General features: G+C 39.1%; 1 protein-coding gene across 1 annotated transcript; it reads left to right on the top strand.

Moving 5' to 3' along the window:
* Positions 1–5,965: 5,965 nt before the first annotated feature.
* On the top strand, positions 5,966–13,718 carry igsf8 (immunoglobulin superfamily, member 8). The gene is made up of 6 exons (XM_027147324.2): positions 5,966–6,379; positions 9,415–9,795; positions 9,889–10,341; positions 11,304–11,714; positions 12,612–13,037; positions 13,225–13,718. The coding sequence occupies exons 1-6, from the start codon at positions 6,313–6,315 to the stop codon at positions 13,356–13,358; spliced, it is 1,872 nt and encodes a 623-aa protein (XP_027003125.2). The 5' UTR covers positions 5,966–6,312; the 3' UTR covers positions 13,359–13,718.
* Positions 13,719–19,903: the final 6,185 nt, after the last annotated feature.

The following is a 19,903-nucleotide window of genomic DNA, read 5'->3' as shown; positions in this document are numbered from 1 at the left end:
CTTTATAATATCTCATGTAACTGCTGCTATAATACTGATACTAATCTGTTCATTCCAGTATTTCTGAACACGCAATGTTGACTGAACATACAGTATTTACATTGGTCAGCACTGTTTTTATGTATTGTCTTTTGTGTAATGTCTTGCATTTTTTGTTTGCACTGTCTTTTGTCCTGCACTGTCTCTTGTGTCTTTTATCTCACACTGTTTGCACCAGGTTGCACAGATGCATTTATGTGGCTAGGACCAAATTAAATGCTTGCGAGGAGGACTGCACATCCAAAAACACGGAAAAATTATTAGGTGCTCGGCGACAAAAAATCAACAAAATACAACAAAAGAAGCCTGCACACTGATAAACTGCTCCAATAAATTTAATGGTGCAACGTTTCGACCATCATGTCTTCGTCAGGTACAGTTACTAAGTCCTTAGCTCTGTCTTTGTTTTATGTAGCACTATGATTCTGGAAAAACGTTGTCTCATTTCACTGTGTACTGCAACTGTGCAGTTGTTTGTGCAATATGCAGTATTAAGGATTGTGTAAACAAGTAAAGTCTCCTTCTAGGTGATTTGTGAGGCACTAATAAAATCATAATTCATAAATCATAATTACATAGTTCGAGTTGATTTTTTGTTTGTTTATTTTTGTTTGTTTGTTTGTTTCTATGCAAGTGTTTTAGACATTCTTTACTTGCACATTAGTATCCACAGTATGTCTGAGCTTAGATGTTGAGATAATGCTTTTGCCCTCTTCACTGATTTACACAAGCAGCTTGTACAAATTAAGGTACAAATGAAGGTTGCCTGTCCAACTTACTCACTGATTTGGAGAAGCTTATCTCACTTGCTATCAGGCTAGATAACTTGATGTGGGATAAAGAACGGTTATGCAATGTCCACAGGTCTCCCCAAGCTCACAGACATTATGAAAGCCTTGCCCTTTCCAGGGGTAGGTTATAAGCTGATTTATGTATGTAAATCCATCCACTGCAACAAAGAGTAAATCAAGCAGAAGAAGTTTCATGAGAATCTGGGCAGGTTTGAACAGTACAAAGAGTCCGAATCAGGCACCAGCATCATATCAGAGATAGAGAGTATTGTGCACTGGACAGCGCTGCACTGTCTCTTATCAAGAAATTCTATTGTACTGTTTGCACACATGCACTTTATGTAGCACTAGTAGAACTACTGCATGCACATTTTTTGTATTGTGTACTGTGTCGAGACTCACTCACTCATTTTCTACCGCTTATCCGAACTTCTCGGGTCACGGGGAGCCTGTGCCTATCTCAGGCGTCATCGGGCATCAAGGCAGGGCGCGCAAACACACACACACACACACACACACACACACACACACACACACACACACACACACACACACACACACACCGACCAAACAATTTTCCAGAGATGCCAATCAACCTACCATGCATGTCTTTGGACCGGGGGAAGAAACCTGAGTACCCGGATGAAACCCCCAAGGCACGGGGTATGCAAACATGCAAACTTTGGTGAGGCGGGATGCGGGAATCGAACCCCGACCCTGGAGGTGTGAGGCGAACGTGCTAACCACTAAGCCACCGTGCCCCCCTTGTGTCTAGACTATAAATGGTTAAATAAAATTCAATAAAAGCTTCTTGACTTGCTTTAACTTGAGAGAGTAGATTAGTTATACTCTTATCTTTCAGCAATTTGAAAAAATGGGAACACTGGGAGAGAGAAGGTTTAGAGCAATTCTGCTATAATGTTTTGCACATTTCCGCTGGGACACAGTAACTGTTCCTAACCATCTCTGCAATACACTGCTCAGAGAAAGAAAGCAGATCCAGGGGAAGAAATCATATATGAGTCTTTTTTCTCTGATGCCATTGGCACAGTAGAGATACTGCCAAAAACAAATGACAGTGCAGCTTTCCACTTCTTTCTTTCTTTCTTTCTTTCTTTCTGTCTGTCTGTCTCTCTGTCTGTCGGTCTGTGATATATTTATTTTACTTTACTTGTAATATCAATGTAGCAATTAACTTATACAGAGAGATACAGAGAAAGATACAGAGAGGTACAGAGAGAGAGAGAGAGAGAGAGAGAGAGAGAGAGGGGGAGAGAGAGAGAGAGAGAGATACGCAGAGAGAGAGATACTCAGAGAGAGAGATACTCAGAGAGAGAGAGAGAGAGAGATACACCTGTTCCAAGCTCCTGAACATTCTAGTATTCTGTTGAACTAGTGATGTAGGGAGGTATTTAACACCTGGCGGCACAAAACAGCACCACACTCTCCGGGCTCGATTACATTTGCATACGCCCAGGTCCGGAAGTGTTTTCTGCATTGAATTTTCCAACCTGAATTTGCCTGGTTAAATATGGGCCTGAAATCAACAACCTGTATACATATTTTTAATATTTGAAAACTTAATTGTCAAATCAATTTCAAGATTCAGATGTGTGGCTTTGAACTTCTATATTATGACTTCAGTTGTCTTTAATTTTCAATATTAAGAATTCAATGACTTTTAAATCTGTTAAAAATTTATTAGTTTGTTTCCATAGGGTGTGGCACATCCACTCTGTTTGATCAGTGAGAGTCTGGGCTTAATAATTGTAGTTAAAAGATTAAGAGGTTTCACTCTTTTCTGGTACTAAGTCACTATGTCATATTTCAGTGTACATGAAGTTATCTTACTCTCTTAACGACTACGTACTGAGCAAGTGTGAGTCACAGATACGTAAGCTGTCTCAAACTGCACAATAGTGGACTGAATAGTTTAGTTTTACTATGTAATAAGTGCCCAGTGGAGGAAGAGCACAGAACGAAAGTGAAAGTGACGTGACATACGGCTAAGTATGGTGACCCATACTCAGAATTCGTTCTCTGCATTTGACCCATCCAAAGTGCACACACAGCAGTAAACACACACACACCGTGAACACACACCCGGAGCAGCAGTGGGTAGCCATTTATGCTGCGGCGCCCGGGGAGCAGTTGGGGGGTTCGGTGCCTTGCTCAAGGGCACCTCAGTCGTGGCCGGCGCGAGTCTCGAACCCACAACCTTAGGATTACGAATCAGACTCTAACCATTAGGCCACGACTTGCCCAGGCCACGACTTGCCCAACCTATATTCTTCCACCAGCAGCTTGAAGTAACTCCCAGAGAAGGCAAAATCTACAATTATACACCCTGTAATTAATAAAGTTTGTAAAATGAAAATTATTTTCTACACACACGTGCAGTTAACCAGTCTTTCAATCAGGTGGTGAAAGTACAATGCATAAAATTATGTAGTTACAGGCAAAGAGCTTTAGTTATCAGAATGGTGAAAAATGTGGTCTGTGACAGTAACCATGGCATGGCTGTTAGTACCAGATCAGCTAGTTTGAGTATTTCAGAAACTGCTTCAGATCTGGGCTTTTCACAAATAACCGTCTCTAGTGTTTATACAAAATAATGCAGTAAACACAAAGCATTATTGATGAGAAAAATCAGAGAATAACCAGCCTTGTCTGAGCTGATAGAATGTCTACATTAACTTAAATAATCACAAGTCTCTGGGTCTCACAGACACTCACACTGGACAGTTGATGACTGCAAAAAGTCAAGGTGAAATCTTCAACTGTTTATTTTGAATGCGTCTTTGCCCAAGTAGTCTGTGACAGGAGTAGAACCCAATGTCTTACAAAAAATGTTAGTCATCAAAAACACTTTAGTGTGATCCTGTAGTATAACTTCAAATTAGTTTAATTCTATTCTATACAATTGTATTTTTATTGTACTTTCATAAAGCTGCTTTACAGAAATCTAGACATATATTTAAATTTAGACTCCTAATGGGCAAGCCAGAGATGAAAGTGACAAGGAAAAACTTCCTGAAACAGCATAAGGAAGAAACTTTCTCAAAAGTTACTCAAAAGAAAAACGATGTTTTCAAGGTGACACAGAATACTGTGATTATGACTCTTCCATACCTGCATGCTATAGTCAGACAGTGATTGTGTTGAAAGGATCTTCGGTATCAGTATGTGAAATCTGAACTGAAGGGGCTGGTGTGGGTGCTATTTTTCATTCAAACTAGCCTGATTGTCTACTTGAAGCTAAGATCAACTGATTAAACAGGCAACACCAGGTGTGGCTTCTGCATTCATTAGAATGCTCTGGCCCACTTAACATTAGAGTATCATGCACCCTATTGGACTGAGGACCCTATAATGAGGTGCTAATGCTCGGATCTGTGATGACGCTCTACTATGGTGCCCTATGCATTAATTTATCATCACAAACCTGCAACAGAGTGCAAATAGAGAAAAACCTGCTTTGCATACAACCAAAATAGCTGCATGCCAGCAAAACAACATAAGACCCATCATGTGTTTGCATTACTGTAAACACATGAAAACCACTTCTCTGATGATGACAGAAACTTCATAGAACCTTTTCTCCGTTTTGATCCCGAGCTTACAGCTTCTTGTCATTACTAAGGTCTGTATGTTCTCCCTATCCCTCCTGGATGTGTTTCTTTTCAGTTTTCTGGTTTCCTCCCAAAAATATATTATCAGGTAGATTGGCTAAGATGACTTGACCTAGGTGTGAGTGAGAATGTAAATGTGTCCTTAGAGGAAATAGTCTCACTGAAACCTGTATTTACTCTGACAAGGATACTGAAAGTGTCCCACTTGATTTACATTAACATTTACATTTACAGCATTTGGCAGACACCTTTATCCAGAGCAACATACAAAAGGGCTTTAAAGTATCAATGAATACATCACCACTGGTTCACTAAGTGACAAATTTAGGATTCCATCAACTTAAAACTTCACTTGAAGATAGACAGTGATTCAGCTGTTTGGACATCTAGTGGAAGTTCTTTCCACCACATCAGTGTCAGAACAGAAAAGAGTCTTGCTGTATACCTACCTCTTACACTGAGAGATGGTAGGGCCAGTCGAGCAGTGCTATTAGATCCAATGGAGTGTGGTGCAGTGCAAGATGTGACAAGAGCTTTGAAGTAAGAGGGTGCTGGTTTATTTGGCTTTAGGAAAGCCATAGTGTATTGAAACTGATACAGTTACTGGGAGCCAGTGGGGGGGGGCAGCAGTGGTGTGGTTGAAAGGTTGAGGCTGATGAGGATAGATGACAGCTTGGCTGATCTAGCAGCACATGGTTTCTTAGTGACAGCCAAAAGCGCAGTGTCTGTGGAATGTGCAACTTTGGAAGGTGGGAGGTGTTCTGTGAAATATAGTCAGACAGTTGATTATAAACAATGCATTCAAGAATTTAAGAAAGAAAGGAGAGAAGCGATACCAGTCTGTAGTCGTTGATGTCTGACGGATACAGAGCAGGTTTCTTCAGGATGGGAATAACCCTTGCTCTCTCAAAGGTAGTTGGTTCATGACCAAATGCAATGGATATATTAATGGTTGTGGTAGTGAAAGGCAGGAGGTCTTGTGAGATGGTCTGGAGCATAGTGGAAGGAATTGGATCTAGCCGGCAGGTGGAAGGATTGCGAGGCTGGATGACTTCTCTGTTCTGAATCGCTTCTACTGGAACGGTTGAAAAAAGCATGCCAATGAAGTATACTTGATATCCAACTTTAACCGAATACACATTTTGAATATGAAACTAAACCCACAACTAATCATTAACACATACAAAGATTAAACTGGTAATAACCATATATAGGTTTTATAGGTAAGATTCATATTTTCTTCTTAAATAATGGTAGTAATGAGTAGAGTTTTTTTTTGTGTCCTTAGCTTCTGCATTATAACAATTTTATAACAATTTAGTTCTCGGTTCAGACTGTACAGAGAATGTAGGCGTGGTTATAAGCCCGCTGAAAAGTGCTGAATGAAACGCAATTGATTTTCTATTGGCTAGCCGCAGCGGTGCGTCATCACGTTTGATTTCCATTGGTTAAGAATACTGTCATTTATCTGATAGCAGATCTGGTAGCATTGTAGGCACAGCAGTTCGAGTTGAACCCGCCCACCGCCGGAGAAGACAAACTGGCCGTTGAAGTAAACGGGCAATATTAACACACACATAGGATTTTATCATGTAGAGTTTAAATAATAATTTACTGGATCATAAGCATACACGCTGTGACTTGATTGTGTTTGGACGATATTGAGCTTGTTATTTATCTGTATATAGGTAGCTGTTTATGTAAATATGAGTTGTTTTAGCAGCCTAGCGGGTTAATTTAGTGTTGTATGTGTTTTTAATGCGATCTAATCACACGTTAATGTAGAATAAACAATGTGTGTCGCTGTGAAAACCACTTGGGCGTGAATGGGAATACAGTGAACACTGTGAATGCTGGGAATACCGGGAAGCAGGATGGCACGGTGGTGGAGGATAGTTCTGATTGCTGTTCTGTGGGGTAAGTGATATGATTTTATAACCTTTTACACACTACTAATCTTTGGCCAAAGCGTGCTAACAGAGCCGTGTAACGTCTTATCATATAAAACACATTAATATAAAACCAAACACATCCGTTCAGTGCACACTTTGGGGGATTTTACTGTGTTGCTCAAATCTAAACGTGCAGGTTATACGAGTTATAATCACGTATATAATTATATATATGTGTGTGTGTGTGTGTAGACCAGCTACATGATTTTGTTACACGCCCCTAGTGGTCACATTTATTTATGTCATGATCCGCTTAGCATCCTGACCATATTCCTGTATCTTGATTGGCTCCGGGTTTGGATAATCTTCTCGGTGAGGTTTGTAGGAGTGAAGCTGGGGGGAAAAACCTGATCCAGCACGACACACGGTGCATATTATCACAAGCACATCACTCTCTCTCTCACACACACACACATACACACACACACACACACACACACACGACCACCAGTCTAGTTTTTCAGGTAATGTTCTTGAACCGCCTCCATCCAGATCCCATGTAATTACAGGAACAGGTTCAGTGAAGTGTGCGCATGCGCAGACGGGCTGCGTTCCCAAATAAGGTGTAGCTGCTCATGACTGCGTGTGAACAGACCTGTGTGTACATTTGGGTTAATGTGAGTCATCGGTAAAGGGGGAAGTTAAAGGAAACGCTTAGGGCATATTCAGACATTTGGGTTTTACCCTTTTAATGAAGTTCATTTGTGAGGAACTTAGATTTTTTATTTGGATAATTTTCAAAATAATTTAAATCATAAAGCAGTATGTAAGCTACAAGAGACAGTATCCCACATTGTGTTTATACTGCTTTATATTGCACAAGAGTCAAGTGGTTTTGTCATGTATTAAATTATGTTGGTGAATTATTGTTCCCAGGTAAAAACTGACACGAACAGGTTACTAGTGTACAGGTGTGAACAGCACTAGTGACTACATGCATGAAGCACTTTTGCTTTCTGGGTTGGGTTGCCACGTGGGGTGCCAAGTCTCAGAAGCATTAAAACAACTTCAGGGTCGAGAAGCAGGCTAGGTGAAATTTCTAAGCCTCGTTTTTCCATAAACATACATGTATGTATATACCTGTAGATCCAGAGTACCTGGAGCAAAATAATTAAATACTCACACTTAACACATACTTAAGATCTCAGAATGTTTTTTTTATTTTGGAGTGGTTTGATAAAGGCCTAGTTTACACTGCTGTGGGTGATATTACAATGAGCTGTTTGGGGTTTTTTCTTGATATCTCTCCATTTCCACAAAATGTTCCCATGAGCAATAAAATGATTTTTACATAATTTCTGCCACTTTAATTTTTTTGACGGTTTAATCTTAAAACCCATGTTTATAAACCACACAGGAGATCAAAATTATAGAACAGTTTATCTTTTTTTTTATGAAATATTGTTCATATTCAGTGCCCTGCGATGGGTTGGCACTCCATCCAGGGTGTATCCTGCCTTGATGCCCAATGACGCCTGAGATAGGCACAGTCTCCCCGTAACCCGAGGTATTTCGGATAAGCGGTAGAAAATGAGTGAGTGAGTGTTCATGTTCATTACTCAAAATTTGACAGCATATTAGTTGTTTGACAGCATATAGATGTTTTATAAAATAACCAAAGGACTTCAAAAACCATTATGTTGTTGAAACTTAGAGAACATTAGCACAAAAGAAGATTACACCTAAAAAAAATTTTAGGACTACAGCTGTCAAAAATTAGTTCAGCTCACTTCAGCACATCTGCTGTTGTAGGACATCATTAATTTCTGCTCTGGTGTTATCTGGGAACTTTTAAATAAGATTTAGTTCAGGACTCTGGTCTAACCATGTCATTATTTTAATGTTCTTAAGGAACTGCTATACCCATGTTGTTGGGGGTATTGTTTTGCATGAAAATTGGGGTCTGATTGGGAGACGCTTGCAACGAAGGTGCCGCATGTTGCAGAAGGATAAATGGCATTCACTCTACCATATAGCTGTATTAGAGGCCCGACTCCCGCTGCCAAAAACATTCTCTAAACGATGAGACTTTCAGCATGTTGTGTGGACAGAGGAGAACTGGTCCAAAGTTCACTTTAATGAGAGCAAGTTTTATTTATTTGGGTCCAATGGGAAACAATATGTTTGGCATCAAACTGGGGAACAGCTGAACCCAAAGTAAAACTTTAAGAAGTCAGTGAAAGGTGGAGGAGGAAGTGGTACGGTTGTTTTCTGCAGCAGAATTGGGCCTCTTATACAAAAAGAAACACTATTGAATAGTTACCAAAATGTGGAAAAGACTAGAAGAATGAAGCAAGATCACACCAGAGTAGTGTTAGAAACGTGTGGCAGCAGATGTGCTGAAGTCAGCTGAAGCAAGACTCCTCAACACTTCCTTCTAATTTTTCTATTTTTTAAAAATTTTTAATTATTCACGGGGAGCCTGTGCCTATCTCAGGCGTTATCGGGCATCAAGGCAGGATACACCCTGGACAGAATGCCAACCCATCGCAGGGCACACGCACACTCCCATTCACTCATGCAATCACACACTACGGACAATTTTCCAGAGATGCCAATCAACCTACCATGCATGTCGTTGGACCGGGGGAGTAAACCGGAGTACCCGGAGGAAACCCCCGAGGCACGGGGAGAACATGCAAACTCCACACACGGAGGCGGGAATCGAACCCCCAACCCTGAAGGTGTGAGGCAAACGTGCTAACCACTAAGCCACCGTGCCTCCCTAGCGATGAATATATAATTTAAAAATCAAATGTTTTTTCTAAGTTTTACTTTAATTTTGATCTCCACTGTATGAAATGAAATAAAATAATTTACACTTATTGGTGTGGACCAGGCAGTCCCAAACAGAAACTGAGTGTCTGATAAATCGTAATGCTTTATTTCTGAAGCCTTTTGTAGTGAATATGCAAATGATGCAATAACATATTTATCTTCCTCTGTCTTTATCTCTTCCACTTATTCACTCTGTGTTTCCCCTCTATCTCAATCTGTCAGAGCTCCAGAGCGTTGTGTGCCGTGAGGTGACTCTTCCACCAGGTCCATTGTACCGAGTAGCAGGTTTCCCCATGTCTCTGCCCTGCACGGTTTCAGGCTATGAAGGTTCAAGAACACAGGACTTTGAATGGTTCTTATATCGTGAGGTTGCCAAGGAAATGCAGATCGGGGTGGTGTCCACTAGAGATAGGGGCTTTCCCTATGCCATTTTCAATGCACGAGTGAATTCAGGTGAGGTTCGGGTGGAGAGGGACTCAGGTGACAAGGCCAGACTGGTGATTCAGAGACTTCGGCCAGAAGATCAGGGACGATACGAATGTTACACACCAAGCACCGACTTACGGTACCAAGGCAACTACAGTGCATCTGTGGACGTCAAAGGTAGATTACCTGGATAAAAACGGATCATTCCTTCTGCATTTATATTGCCTGTGTGATATAGTTTTTATATTTTGTTTTATTTACTGCTTACAGTGATTGCAGACACTTTGCTGATAACCCACTCTCGCATTCTAAATGGGCAGCCTGTCATAGAAGGCACAGCCCTTCAGCTGACATGTGCTGCTTCTGTCCAGTCAGCACAGCACACACATTTGTCAGTCACGTTTGGGATGCGAGGCAGTACAGGCTCTGGCTCTCTGGGCCACAATTTAAAGGAAATCATCTCCATCGATCGAGACCTGCGTGTAAATCCTGGCCGGGGAGGCTCTTATGAGAAGAGATACAATAATGGTGAGATTTCTCTGGAGAAGAGGAGTGGAGATGAAGGGAAGGACCTTTACATCATGAAGATAAGCATGCTGGCCTTGGAGGATTCTGGTTCTTATTTCTGTGAGGCGGCACAGTGGGTCTTGGACCCATCAGGCCAATGGGAACGCATCGCCCAGAGAACCATGGAACTGGGAAACCTTTCTGTGCAACCAATCGGTGAGATGACGCAACACTTACCCTCTTATTCTGATTTTCACTACATTTAGAAATGCATTTCTAATAATGCTCAGAAAATCCAAGCAGTTTAGTCTAAATCCTTTGCTGCTGTATATATTTAAAGCTGACTTTCCAATATCAAATTAAGCAAAGCTTTCCAATGGGGAATGGCATCAAGAGGTTTGCACTTTTTCCATTTTCTGTTTCAATATGATCCTGGTTTGAGTGTGCTGATATGCTACTGCTATTCAGTAATGCATCCTGTCTGTAACTGGGTTATATGTCAAGTCTATTCTAATACATGATCCATTTTCATTCAGAATAGTGTTTACCCTGATATTGATATTTAGTACCAGATTGATGCCATAATGTTTCATTGTGCTTATATATACAGTTGTAAGCACAGACGTTTGTTTCTTTATTTTCCTAGCTATTTTCCTGTGCCTGTCTCGTGGTGGAGTGTGACTACATCATCATGCAGATTAATCACAGCTTAGAACTCTGATTTCTTAAAGTGGGCTATGTGAAAGTGTTATATAGTCAGAGAGACTACGATTCTTTTCATTTTGCCACAACATTATCAAAGTTATTATGCCTTTGTCAATAGTTTTAATGGGTGGACAGTTTAGAACTATACTAAGGAGGTCTTGAATTATTTTGAGCAATTAAAAGGGTCCCTGATTATAGGTCCCTTGGTTAAAAGACAAGGTAGTTCAGTACAATCTTACTTATAATATCAGTTTGGGAAACTGTGAAGCAGTGTATACAACTAAGCAAGTAACAAACAACATCATATATGTGTAAGGCAAAACCATTCATATGGTGGAATTGTCATAAAATCATTGCACCGCTGACAACAGCACATCTTTGACATGTCATTTATACCAATATGCAACATGGCACAAATTTTAATTATAAGCTTTGCTGTACTACACCTGGGTAATACTTCTTGTTTGCTGCAGCGGATACTCTGTCTGTGAGCACAGTGCCAGTCGGTGAGGTGGCACTGCAAACCGGGTCCCCTCTCAGCCTAACGTGTGTAGTGTCAGGAGCTGGTCCGTGGAATCGCTCAGCTCTGCTGGTGCAGTGGTTGCGGCGTGGGCCAGCAGGAGGGGTGGAAGTGGAGGTGGCCCGCATGAGCCCGAATGGAGTGGTGAGCTGGGGCGACGACATCAGTAGTGGTGGAGGTGGCAGCATGGAGAAGGGCGCAGAGGGGAGATTTTCTCTGCGACGCTTTTCTGCCCACCCGGCCGATGCTGGACAATACCGCTGCGCTGTGAGTGTGTACGCTGGGCAGCTTAGTCCAGCACCTTCCAGCCCTGCTACACTTACACAGAGGTCTGAGGGTGTAATGGTCAACCTCAAAACTAAAGGTGAGTGGTTGAGTCCACAAATGTTGACCTCTTACTGATAATATATAGAAATCTAACATGTATGATAATCTCATCGTTTGGAATGTTACATTTAGGGAAGTTTAGTTTTAAAGAGCAAAAAAACCCTGGTGAAAATAAGAGAAAACTTTTTTTATACATTGGACAATGTAGAAAATGTTTGCATGTAAATGTTTGCATAAGCAATAGCGAACAACACATTTTTTATAAATGCTGAGATTGTTTGTATTTGCATTTGGTGACAAGAACAAAACACCATGAAAAGGTCAAGTAAAAAAACTGTAAATGACTTGTTTCTTAGGCAGAAATTTCAATATATTTACTTGTCTATGGGAACAAAATAAAATATTATTTTGCAGCATATCCAGTCTCATAGCACCTGAAAAGCTAATTCAGTGTGGTCCTTCAGGCCAATTAAAAAGTGAAGCCCAAAAAATATTGGGATATACTTTTAAATATGGATATATTATGGGATATATTACTTTTGACTGAAGAGGCCAAACCAAAACAAAGCTTTGTAAAATTGACTGGATACAGTGGCAAGCAAAGCCAACTTCAAAATCAGCTTTCATCCTCAACAAAAAAAAAAAAACATAAATTCTGCCGATCAACATAATTCAACACAATTCAGCCAGTAACATAAATTCTGCTATTTTTACCACCTTTATTTACATGTAAATCTGTTCATATGCAGTTTGGTAAATGAGTCCCGTTGTGCCACTTAGGAGCAACAAATACGTTCAGTTACCTTAATATGTTCTTAAGTGTTAACGTAATATAAATATGTTCAGTTAAATAGTGTATACAGAAAACATTTACATTAGTTTACGTTTAATAATTGTCCTGAAAACAGTTCTGATTCTTTGTGTGTTGGCACAGAGGTGAGTGTGCTGGCAGTCATCGAGTTACCACGTCGACCACTCCTGAAACGTGGAAGCACCGTCATCTTGCTCTGTAATGTCTCTGTGGTGACCACAGGCCCCACTCAGGTGGAAGTGGTGTGGTGGCACAAGAAGCAGGAGCTGGACCAGAAAGAAGACATGACCCCAGAAAATACCAAAGGAAGAATCCTTGCAACACTGACCTATGATGGAAGGTCTTATCTCTACAGTAATGGAAGTGAATTGAGCATTGACCGCATTTCTGCTGGAACATACAGACTACGCATTTTTTCAGCACACGAGGAAGACCAAGGGGATTACTATTGCCAGGCAGATGTATGGGCCAAGGACCCGCATGGAGTCTGGTACAATACAGGTGCCAGTACAAAGTCAGCCATGGCTCATGTATATTTATATGCACGAGGTAAGAAAAAAAGTAACAGACCATATGTCATTGTATCTTTCCTTCCTCTTTCTATCTACACTTCTTCTTTCAAATTTTGCATTAGTTTCTTTTTTTGTTGTTGTTGTTGTTGTTGTTACTGTGAAACCTTTATATAAAAAAAGAAAGCTCTGTTCCTTGCTTTTATTTTCTGTCACTTTTTGTCCAGTTGCTGACCTTCTCCTTATACCACTGGTGGTTGGAGTCTCGTCTGCCCTGTTTGTGGGAGTGGTCATCATCTCCATGGTAACATGCTGTTTCATGAAGCGACTTGCCAGGCAGCGCTCCCACGTAAGGAAGTAGGGATCTGGCCAGCATCTCTGCAGTGATTACTGGCAGGCCAAATAAGAAATTGTATGGATAAGAAATATAAATATAACTGAGTGTAACTGACTGAAGAATGGAGCATGCTGACTTCTGCTGGCATGGTTGTGAGGCACAGTTCTGATTTTGGGGTCGCATTATCAATTCACACATTTAAAGTGTGCCATTAAGTTTGTTCTTTGATTCGAAGCCACAATTATCCTAATTGTGTGAGTATAAATTTTAGCCTGTCCAGTATGCAGCATCCAAACCCAACTTAAAGTGGCTTTTTTGTTTTGTTTGTTTCAAAGGATGGACCTTTTTTGGTGTGTGTGTGTGTGTGTGTATATATATATATATATATATATATATATATATATATATATATATATATATATATATATATATATATATATATACGTGTATGTTTGTATATATATATATATATATATATATATATATATATATATATATATATATATATATATATATATATATATATATAAAAATGGTGATGTAATAAATTTAACAAAAACTGGGTTTGGTAGAAGAGACTATATATAGTGATCCTGTATAGCATGCCATAAATGTTTCTCCATTGTTTGTATGTTATTTATGAAACAATGAAAACTAAGGAAATGTTGCACCGATCTCTGCAGAGTTAAGCCATCCCGGGTACTTACACACTCGAAGCCCACACACAGTTCTGCACACTGTATTGTAATTAAGCAAAGCCTTGATGATAGGAATTAGTTTACAGAGGGTGGAATAAGCTAAACACTGTGTGTAGTGTCCCCATAATTTAGAAATCAGCTTGGAGCCACTCAGTGAATAGAACCAAGCCACTACAGTAGTTAGTCATATAGTGAGTTAAACTAGCAGTGAAACTACACACTGTAAAATCACATTAAATCAATTAACAGAAAGAAACTTGACCACTTTAAACAGAGTAAAAATGCTGATCAAAATGATTTCTATTTTCTACTACTAAAAAGATGATTGCTAATGGGTGCTTATACTGCAATAAAGCAGTACAATTAAAGCATTTAAACTGTCACTAGTCACAGCTGGAAATATAAAGACTAATTGAAATTCTGTTGCAGAAACTGAACATCTGGGTCAAACAAATGAGTAGACTTCTCAGCCAAATAAACAGGACCAAATTGGGTCAAGAACCAGAGCGACCCATAATTTTTTATTTATTTTATTTTTGCTAATTTTTATATTGAGCATGTTTTCTGTTCGGGGGGGGGGGGGGGGGGGTACTTGTGTTGCACTAATATTGAGCTGTTACTGTGAAATAGATTTTCTTTATGTTTTGTCCTGTTACTTGAATGAGTCTCATTCATTGTGTGCCCAAGTACTTCCTTTCAGCATATCACTATTGCATTTTTACATCTCATATAGGATTTAACCACAGTAATGAGAAAAAGAATGTGGCTTAGTACAGATAATAAATTAATAATGTGATTCTTGGTTCTAATTTTAATTTAGGAGATTATGAATATCTCGGATCTTCTTGATTGGTAATACAGTGAATACATTTGGAAAGTTACTAAACACATTGCTATTGCATGTTAAAGTGCTTTGCGGTGTTCAAGTCATCAAATCTGAAAGCAGATTTATCCTCTCACCCGGCTGGGCCATGTGACCATTTCAGCTAGATGAACACAAAGCTAGATATTAATCTTTATGTTTATACTCTGCTCCCCCACCAAATTTGTCACACACTATTCTGGATTTATACAGCTGTTCCATACAGCCTATTGGCCATTTTATATCCATTATTACACTAACCATTGCTGGATGGTTTTTCCTGAAGGTTTGCATGGATAGGCTTAGAATTTCTTGGCAAACCCATTAAAATATCAAGCTTCAGAAATACATAGGCAGTCTCATACTGTTGGCACAATAAAATTTATTATGTACTATGTTTTTTTATGGGAATTATAATGATGAAACCTCTCCTTTTTTTTTGTTTTGTTTTCAAAGCCAATGTCTGTGTTTTTGTAATTTAGTTTGTAATTTAATAGTATAATTTAGGTGTCAATAATCCACTATTTTGTAAGTGTTGACAGTGAATTGTGATTATGTTCATTGTCAATGTCTGCTTGTACTGCATAACTGTGGTTTAGGGACATGAATAAGTAATAAAATCAATATAATAAAAGACTTATGGATTGGTGAATCAATTATTTAAGAAGCAGCATACTGATTCAATAATACAGTATGTTCTAGAATAATTTAGTGGAGTGCCATGCTTGGCCAATACGTACGTGTGTGTGTGTGTGTGTGTGTGTGTGTGTGTGTGTGTGTGTGTGTGTGTGTGTGTGTGTGTGTGTGTGTGTGTGCGCAAATCTGTTTGTAAACAGCCTAGACAAGTTCCATTTTCCATTACGACAACCACTCTTTATTGCTTCTGTCTCATTCAGCAAGTGTTGCGATCTTTCTAAAGTGTAATTACATTTCAAATATGTAGTCTATAAGTTCTATACCTATTCTATTTTTCCACATTTGTCCCTTTGGCTGCATTCAGACAAGAAATTTTGGGTATTATAATGGCTTAAGTACACAGGTTTTGCATTGTGTACATCTAAGGTCTGTGGCTGGCCCAGGAAGGAAATTACAAGAGGCTCTTCTCCCAAATTTGACCTCTTTAGATTTTACCCAGATACCTATATAAATGATCAAAAATCCACAAAAAATATAGTCAATCACAAAAGAATAAGTTAGGATAGATATATTAAATTCAAAATAATAAAAAAAAATATGATGAACCACCTATAGGATAACTATGAATATTTTATTGTCACATTCTGCATTCTAGATGTAGTGTGAGAGCTTCACAATTAGATAAACATGTTAAGATGATGGTACATTTAGTCCAGTTTTGAGTTTTAGACTGTACTAACAGAGCTAGTGTAATAAATATTGTTACATACCCAGTTGTTTTATTAGTACCTCCAAAAACCCCTTCATAGTTCTGCTTCCTCTTTTCCACAGCTTGTTTTCTCTTTCATTTCTGACTTCCAGATACACAAGTTCTCTAAATTTTAAACATGTTGACAATTCAAAATAAATGTCCACAAAGTTCCACATGCTAGCAAAGTTCTTTTCCCAAGTGTAAGTGGTGGCAAACCATGCAATCTACTCCAAAGCCTAGTACACCATATTAAGCCTGGTGACTGCATTTCTACCGAGCTTTATAAATGCACACTTCCCAGCACTATTACAATGCACATGGTTAGAAAAGATTAAGTTGTACTGGCAGGAAGTGCCTGTGGTTGTAAGAAAGGGAATAACACTTCCAAGCATATTGAAGACACATGCTAATGTATTTACTAATGAGCATTGCAGCATGACGGATATTATGGTGAAACTCTGCATTAAATCAGACAATATGCCAAAATGTTAGAAAACTAGAGCAGTTTAGGCTGTTAAGCCCAAGTCTGAGGCCAAGCTGAACTAGCACTTGAGTGCTGAAACCAGGCTGTGGGTGTGTCTGGGCTGCATCTGGAGTCCCAGGCATTAAGTAAGTTGGACTAGTTAGTCTCAATGAGACTTCAAAGTGACTGTGATTGCAGTCTTAGATTTGAATAGTATCAACTTCCACTGATTGCTAATCTCTGCTCTGGGCTGTTTTGGTCAGAAATCCATTACACGCCCATTACACATGCAAGTACAGAGGAGAATATGACAATTTAAAGTTATACATGGTGAAAATGAACAAGCTCACTGTTGAGACTGGCAGCTGTCTGGTGGCCGCCAAGCTACAATATTTCCACTACTAAGAAGAACCTTACACAAGGCACTGCAGAATAGTGAGAATAAAGGGGATCACTTGCGGTTACTTGCAGCTTCTGGTGGCCAGGGTTAGATACAGAAATTGTGTAGAAAGTTAAACCTTTTGTCAGAAACAGAGACATGATGGACTTGCTGTATTCATGGGACTTCCCACATGAGCTATTAGCTAGGAGTTTGCTCAGACTTCTGTAAAGTATAAATACACAACATTGTGCCACATGTACAGGACAATAAATACACAATGTAGTAAATACACAGATCATATGATATAAGGGGAGCAGCAATACAATGAAAAATTGAAATGATTATAACCTGTGCAACATTCTATTTTGTATTCTTCATCTTATATCTCCATTCAGGTTCTAAACATGAAGGAATTCATGGCTTTATATGTCCAGGGCTCATACAAGGAAAGCTATGATACATCAAAGAAAGATGTGAAACGAAAACATATTACAAGATACAACACACTTTGTCAGGCTTAAACCTGTAGGCATCATGTTTTCTGATTGACATTTAAACAGTCCAACTTAATAGCCATTGTGATAATCCCAATTTCCAGGGATCCCCACCTTTCTGAGTAGGTAACATCCCAGTACATGTTGGAACATGGCTGTGAGGATTTGTGCCAATTTCACCACAATTGCAAAAGTTGTTTTTGCACAGATGTTGGCTAGGACATCGGGCCTGGTGTAGAACTGTCATTCCAATTTATCCCAGATTTAATAGTTGCGTATCAACCTTGGTGAACCATGTCTTAATTTTACACAGGGCACCTTAGTTCTAGTGAAAGGAAATCTAAATGTTCACTATAAACAAACATTCTAGAAAATTGTGTGCTTCCAACTTTAAAAACGTTGAGTTGAGTAAAAGTTTTAGGAAGGCCCACTTCAGCCAGCCAACAATAATTCTGAAACTTTTCAAGTTAAATGGCTTTGATAGTCTTGTGTCCACATTCTGTACTTTTGACCATATAAGTATAGCTTTTTACGCTTATAGAAAGTGACAAGAGCAGTCACAAAAAGTGTAACAGCTGAACGACCTATTCAAGTCTATTTTTGGTTGTTTTGAGTTGCTAGAACTACTTGTGAATGATAATGGTCCACAGCTGTTTTTAGAAGAATTCCAGTTGTTTCCAAACACCAATGCAGTTAATCAGCAACGTATTGCCCAGCAAATAACAACCTTGCTTTATCCAGACAATGAAACAAGCTCTACATTCATCTCAAGGCAAATGCCTTTTTGAACCAACAACTTAACACACTTCTGTTAACATACTGTATATAAACTCTTCTCAAGCAACCCAGAGGTTCACATAAGCCTCAGCCATGTCGAATAGTCACATCAAATTCAGTAAAAGTGAGTGTTCTACCTTGGAAATTCCGCAAAAAAAACGAATCGGTACAAGCTATTGTGGTTGTGTAGACTGGACCTTAAATTTCAAACCCAAGATGATGTGATCTGGAGAAGACATGTAGAAAAGCTGCTGTCATTAATAAAGGCCAATAATTTACCCCAATTAACCCCTGACTACCTACCAGGTATCTACCTAAACCAGGATCTGATTGGAATAACTTCCTGCTCATCGTAAATGGAGAACCACAAAATGCCAGAGAATGCCACTTACCCAAGATCTGTGGAGGACGTAATACAGAATGCAGCAACATGGCTAAATGCCAAAGAACATAGAAAACTCCATCATAATCCCCAAAAATGGATTTGGGAAAACTAGTCTCTGAGTGCACTGCTGATGAAGAACCCAGATGTTCTGTCTTATGTCCTAAATGTCCATTAATGATACCAGAATCATCAAGATCTTTTGACAGTTGCGTGAACACTTTTCTGTTCCACCACTCAGGAGCCATAATCTTGCAATTTGGTTGGATGCCAGGCAGTAAAAGAAGCCATGATGGTATTCAGATATGGACATTTAAAATGAGAGAACGAAGTATAGTCATGAAGGCCCTGGGGGATGGCATTCAATTGTTTAGGGGCTATAGCACTAAATTATCTGCACCCAACTGATGTCAGTGTGTCTGCAGTAGCAGTAAGCCTAAACTGTTTTGTTAGACTTAATTACTGAAGTACTGTTTATTCTTTGAGAAACAGGTATCCAATATAGCTGCAGGATAATGAGTGTAAAATGAGTGTTAAATGCTTTGTATAAGTAAGCACTCTAGCAGCTGAGTTTTGAATGTGTTGTAGTGTAATTACAGTTTTACCAGAAAAACCAAAGAATAGAAAATCACAGTAATGTAAGCAGGAGGTTATGAAAGCATGAACCGCAATTACAGCATCTTCCGAACTAAGAAACGGTTGAAGCCAGGTAATGTGACTGTGTTGATAAAAAAGAGATTTTCATGATGAATAAATAGAGAATTCAAGTAAAAATGTGCAGTGTCAATGATCACACCTAGATTATGAACATTTGAGAGAGTTTAACTGTGATGCTAAGGTTTCTGTTTTGTCAGGGTTTATTTTAAGATAGTTGGTGTCCACCTATGATTTTAAATTATAAATGCATTCCGTTTACAAGTTGGGAGCAAGAACTGTGTTGCATATTATATTATATTTATATGATTTTATGTGGGGCATTTACATTTGGATTCTGTTGCTATTAACGCTCAATAAAAAGAGCTGCCAGTGCCAGAGAAGCAAGTCATCCTTTGGCTAAAATATAAAAACAAAAATATCAGAGAAATAAGGCACAAATGTCCAATTCATTAATTCACCTTATGTGT

The sequence above is a fragment of the Tachysurus fulvidraco genome, chromosome 5 (genome assembly GCF_022655615.1).
Source record: "Tachysurus fulvidraco isolate hzauxx_2018 chromosome 5, HZAU_PFXX_2.0, whole genome shotgun sequence".
In the NCBI taxonomy this organism is placed as follows: domain Eukaryota; kingdom Metazoa; phylum Chordata; class Actinopteri; order Siluriformes; family Bagridae; genus Tachysurus; species Tachysurus fulvidraco.
The sequence above is the reverse complement of the archived record's forward strand: the minus strand, read 5'-3'. Positions and strand labels throughout refer to the sequence as shown.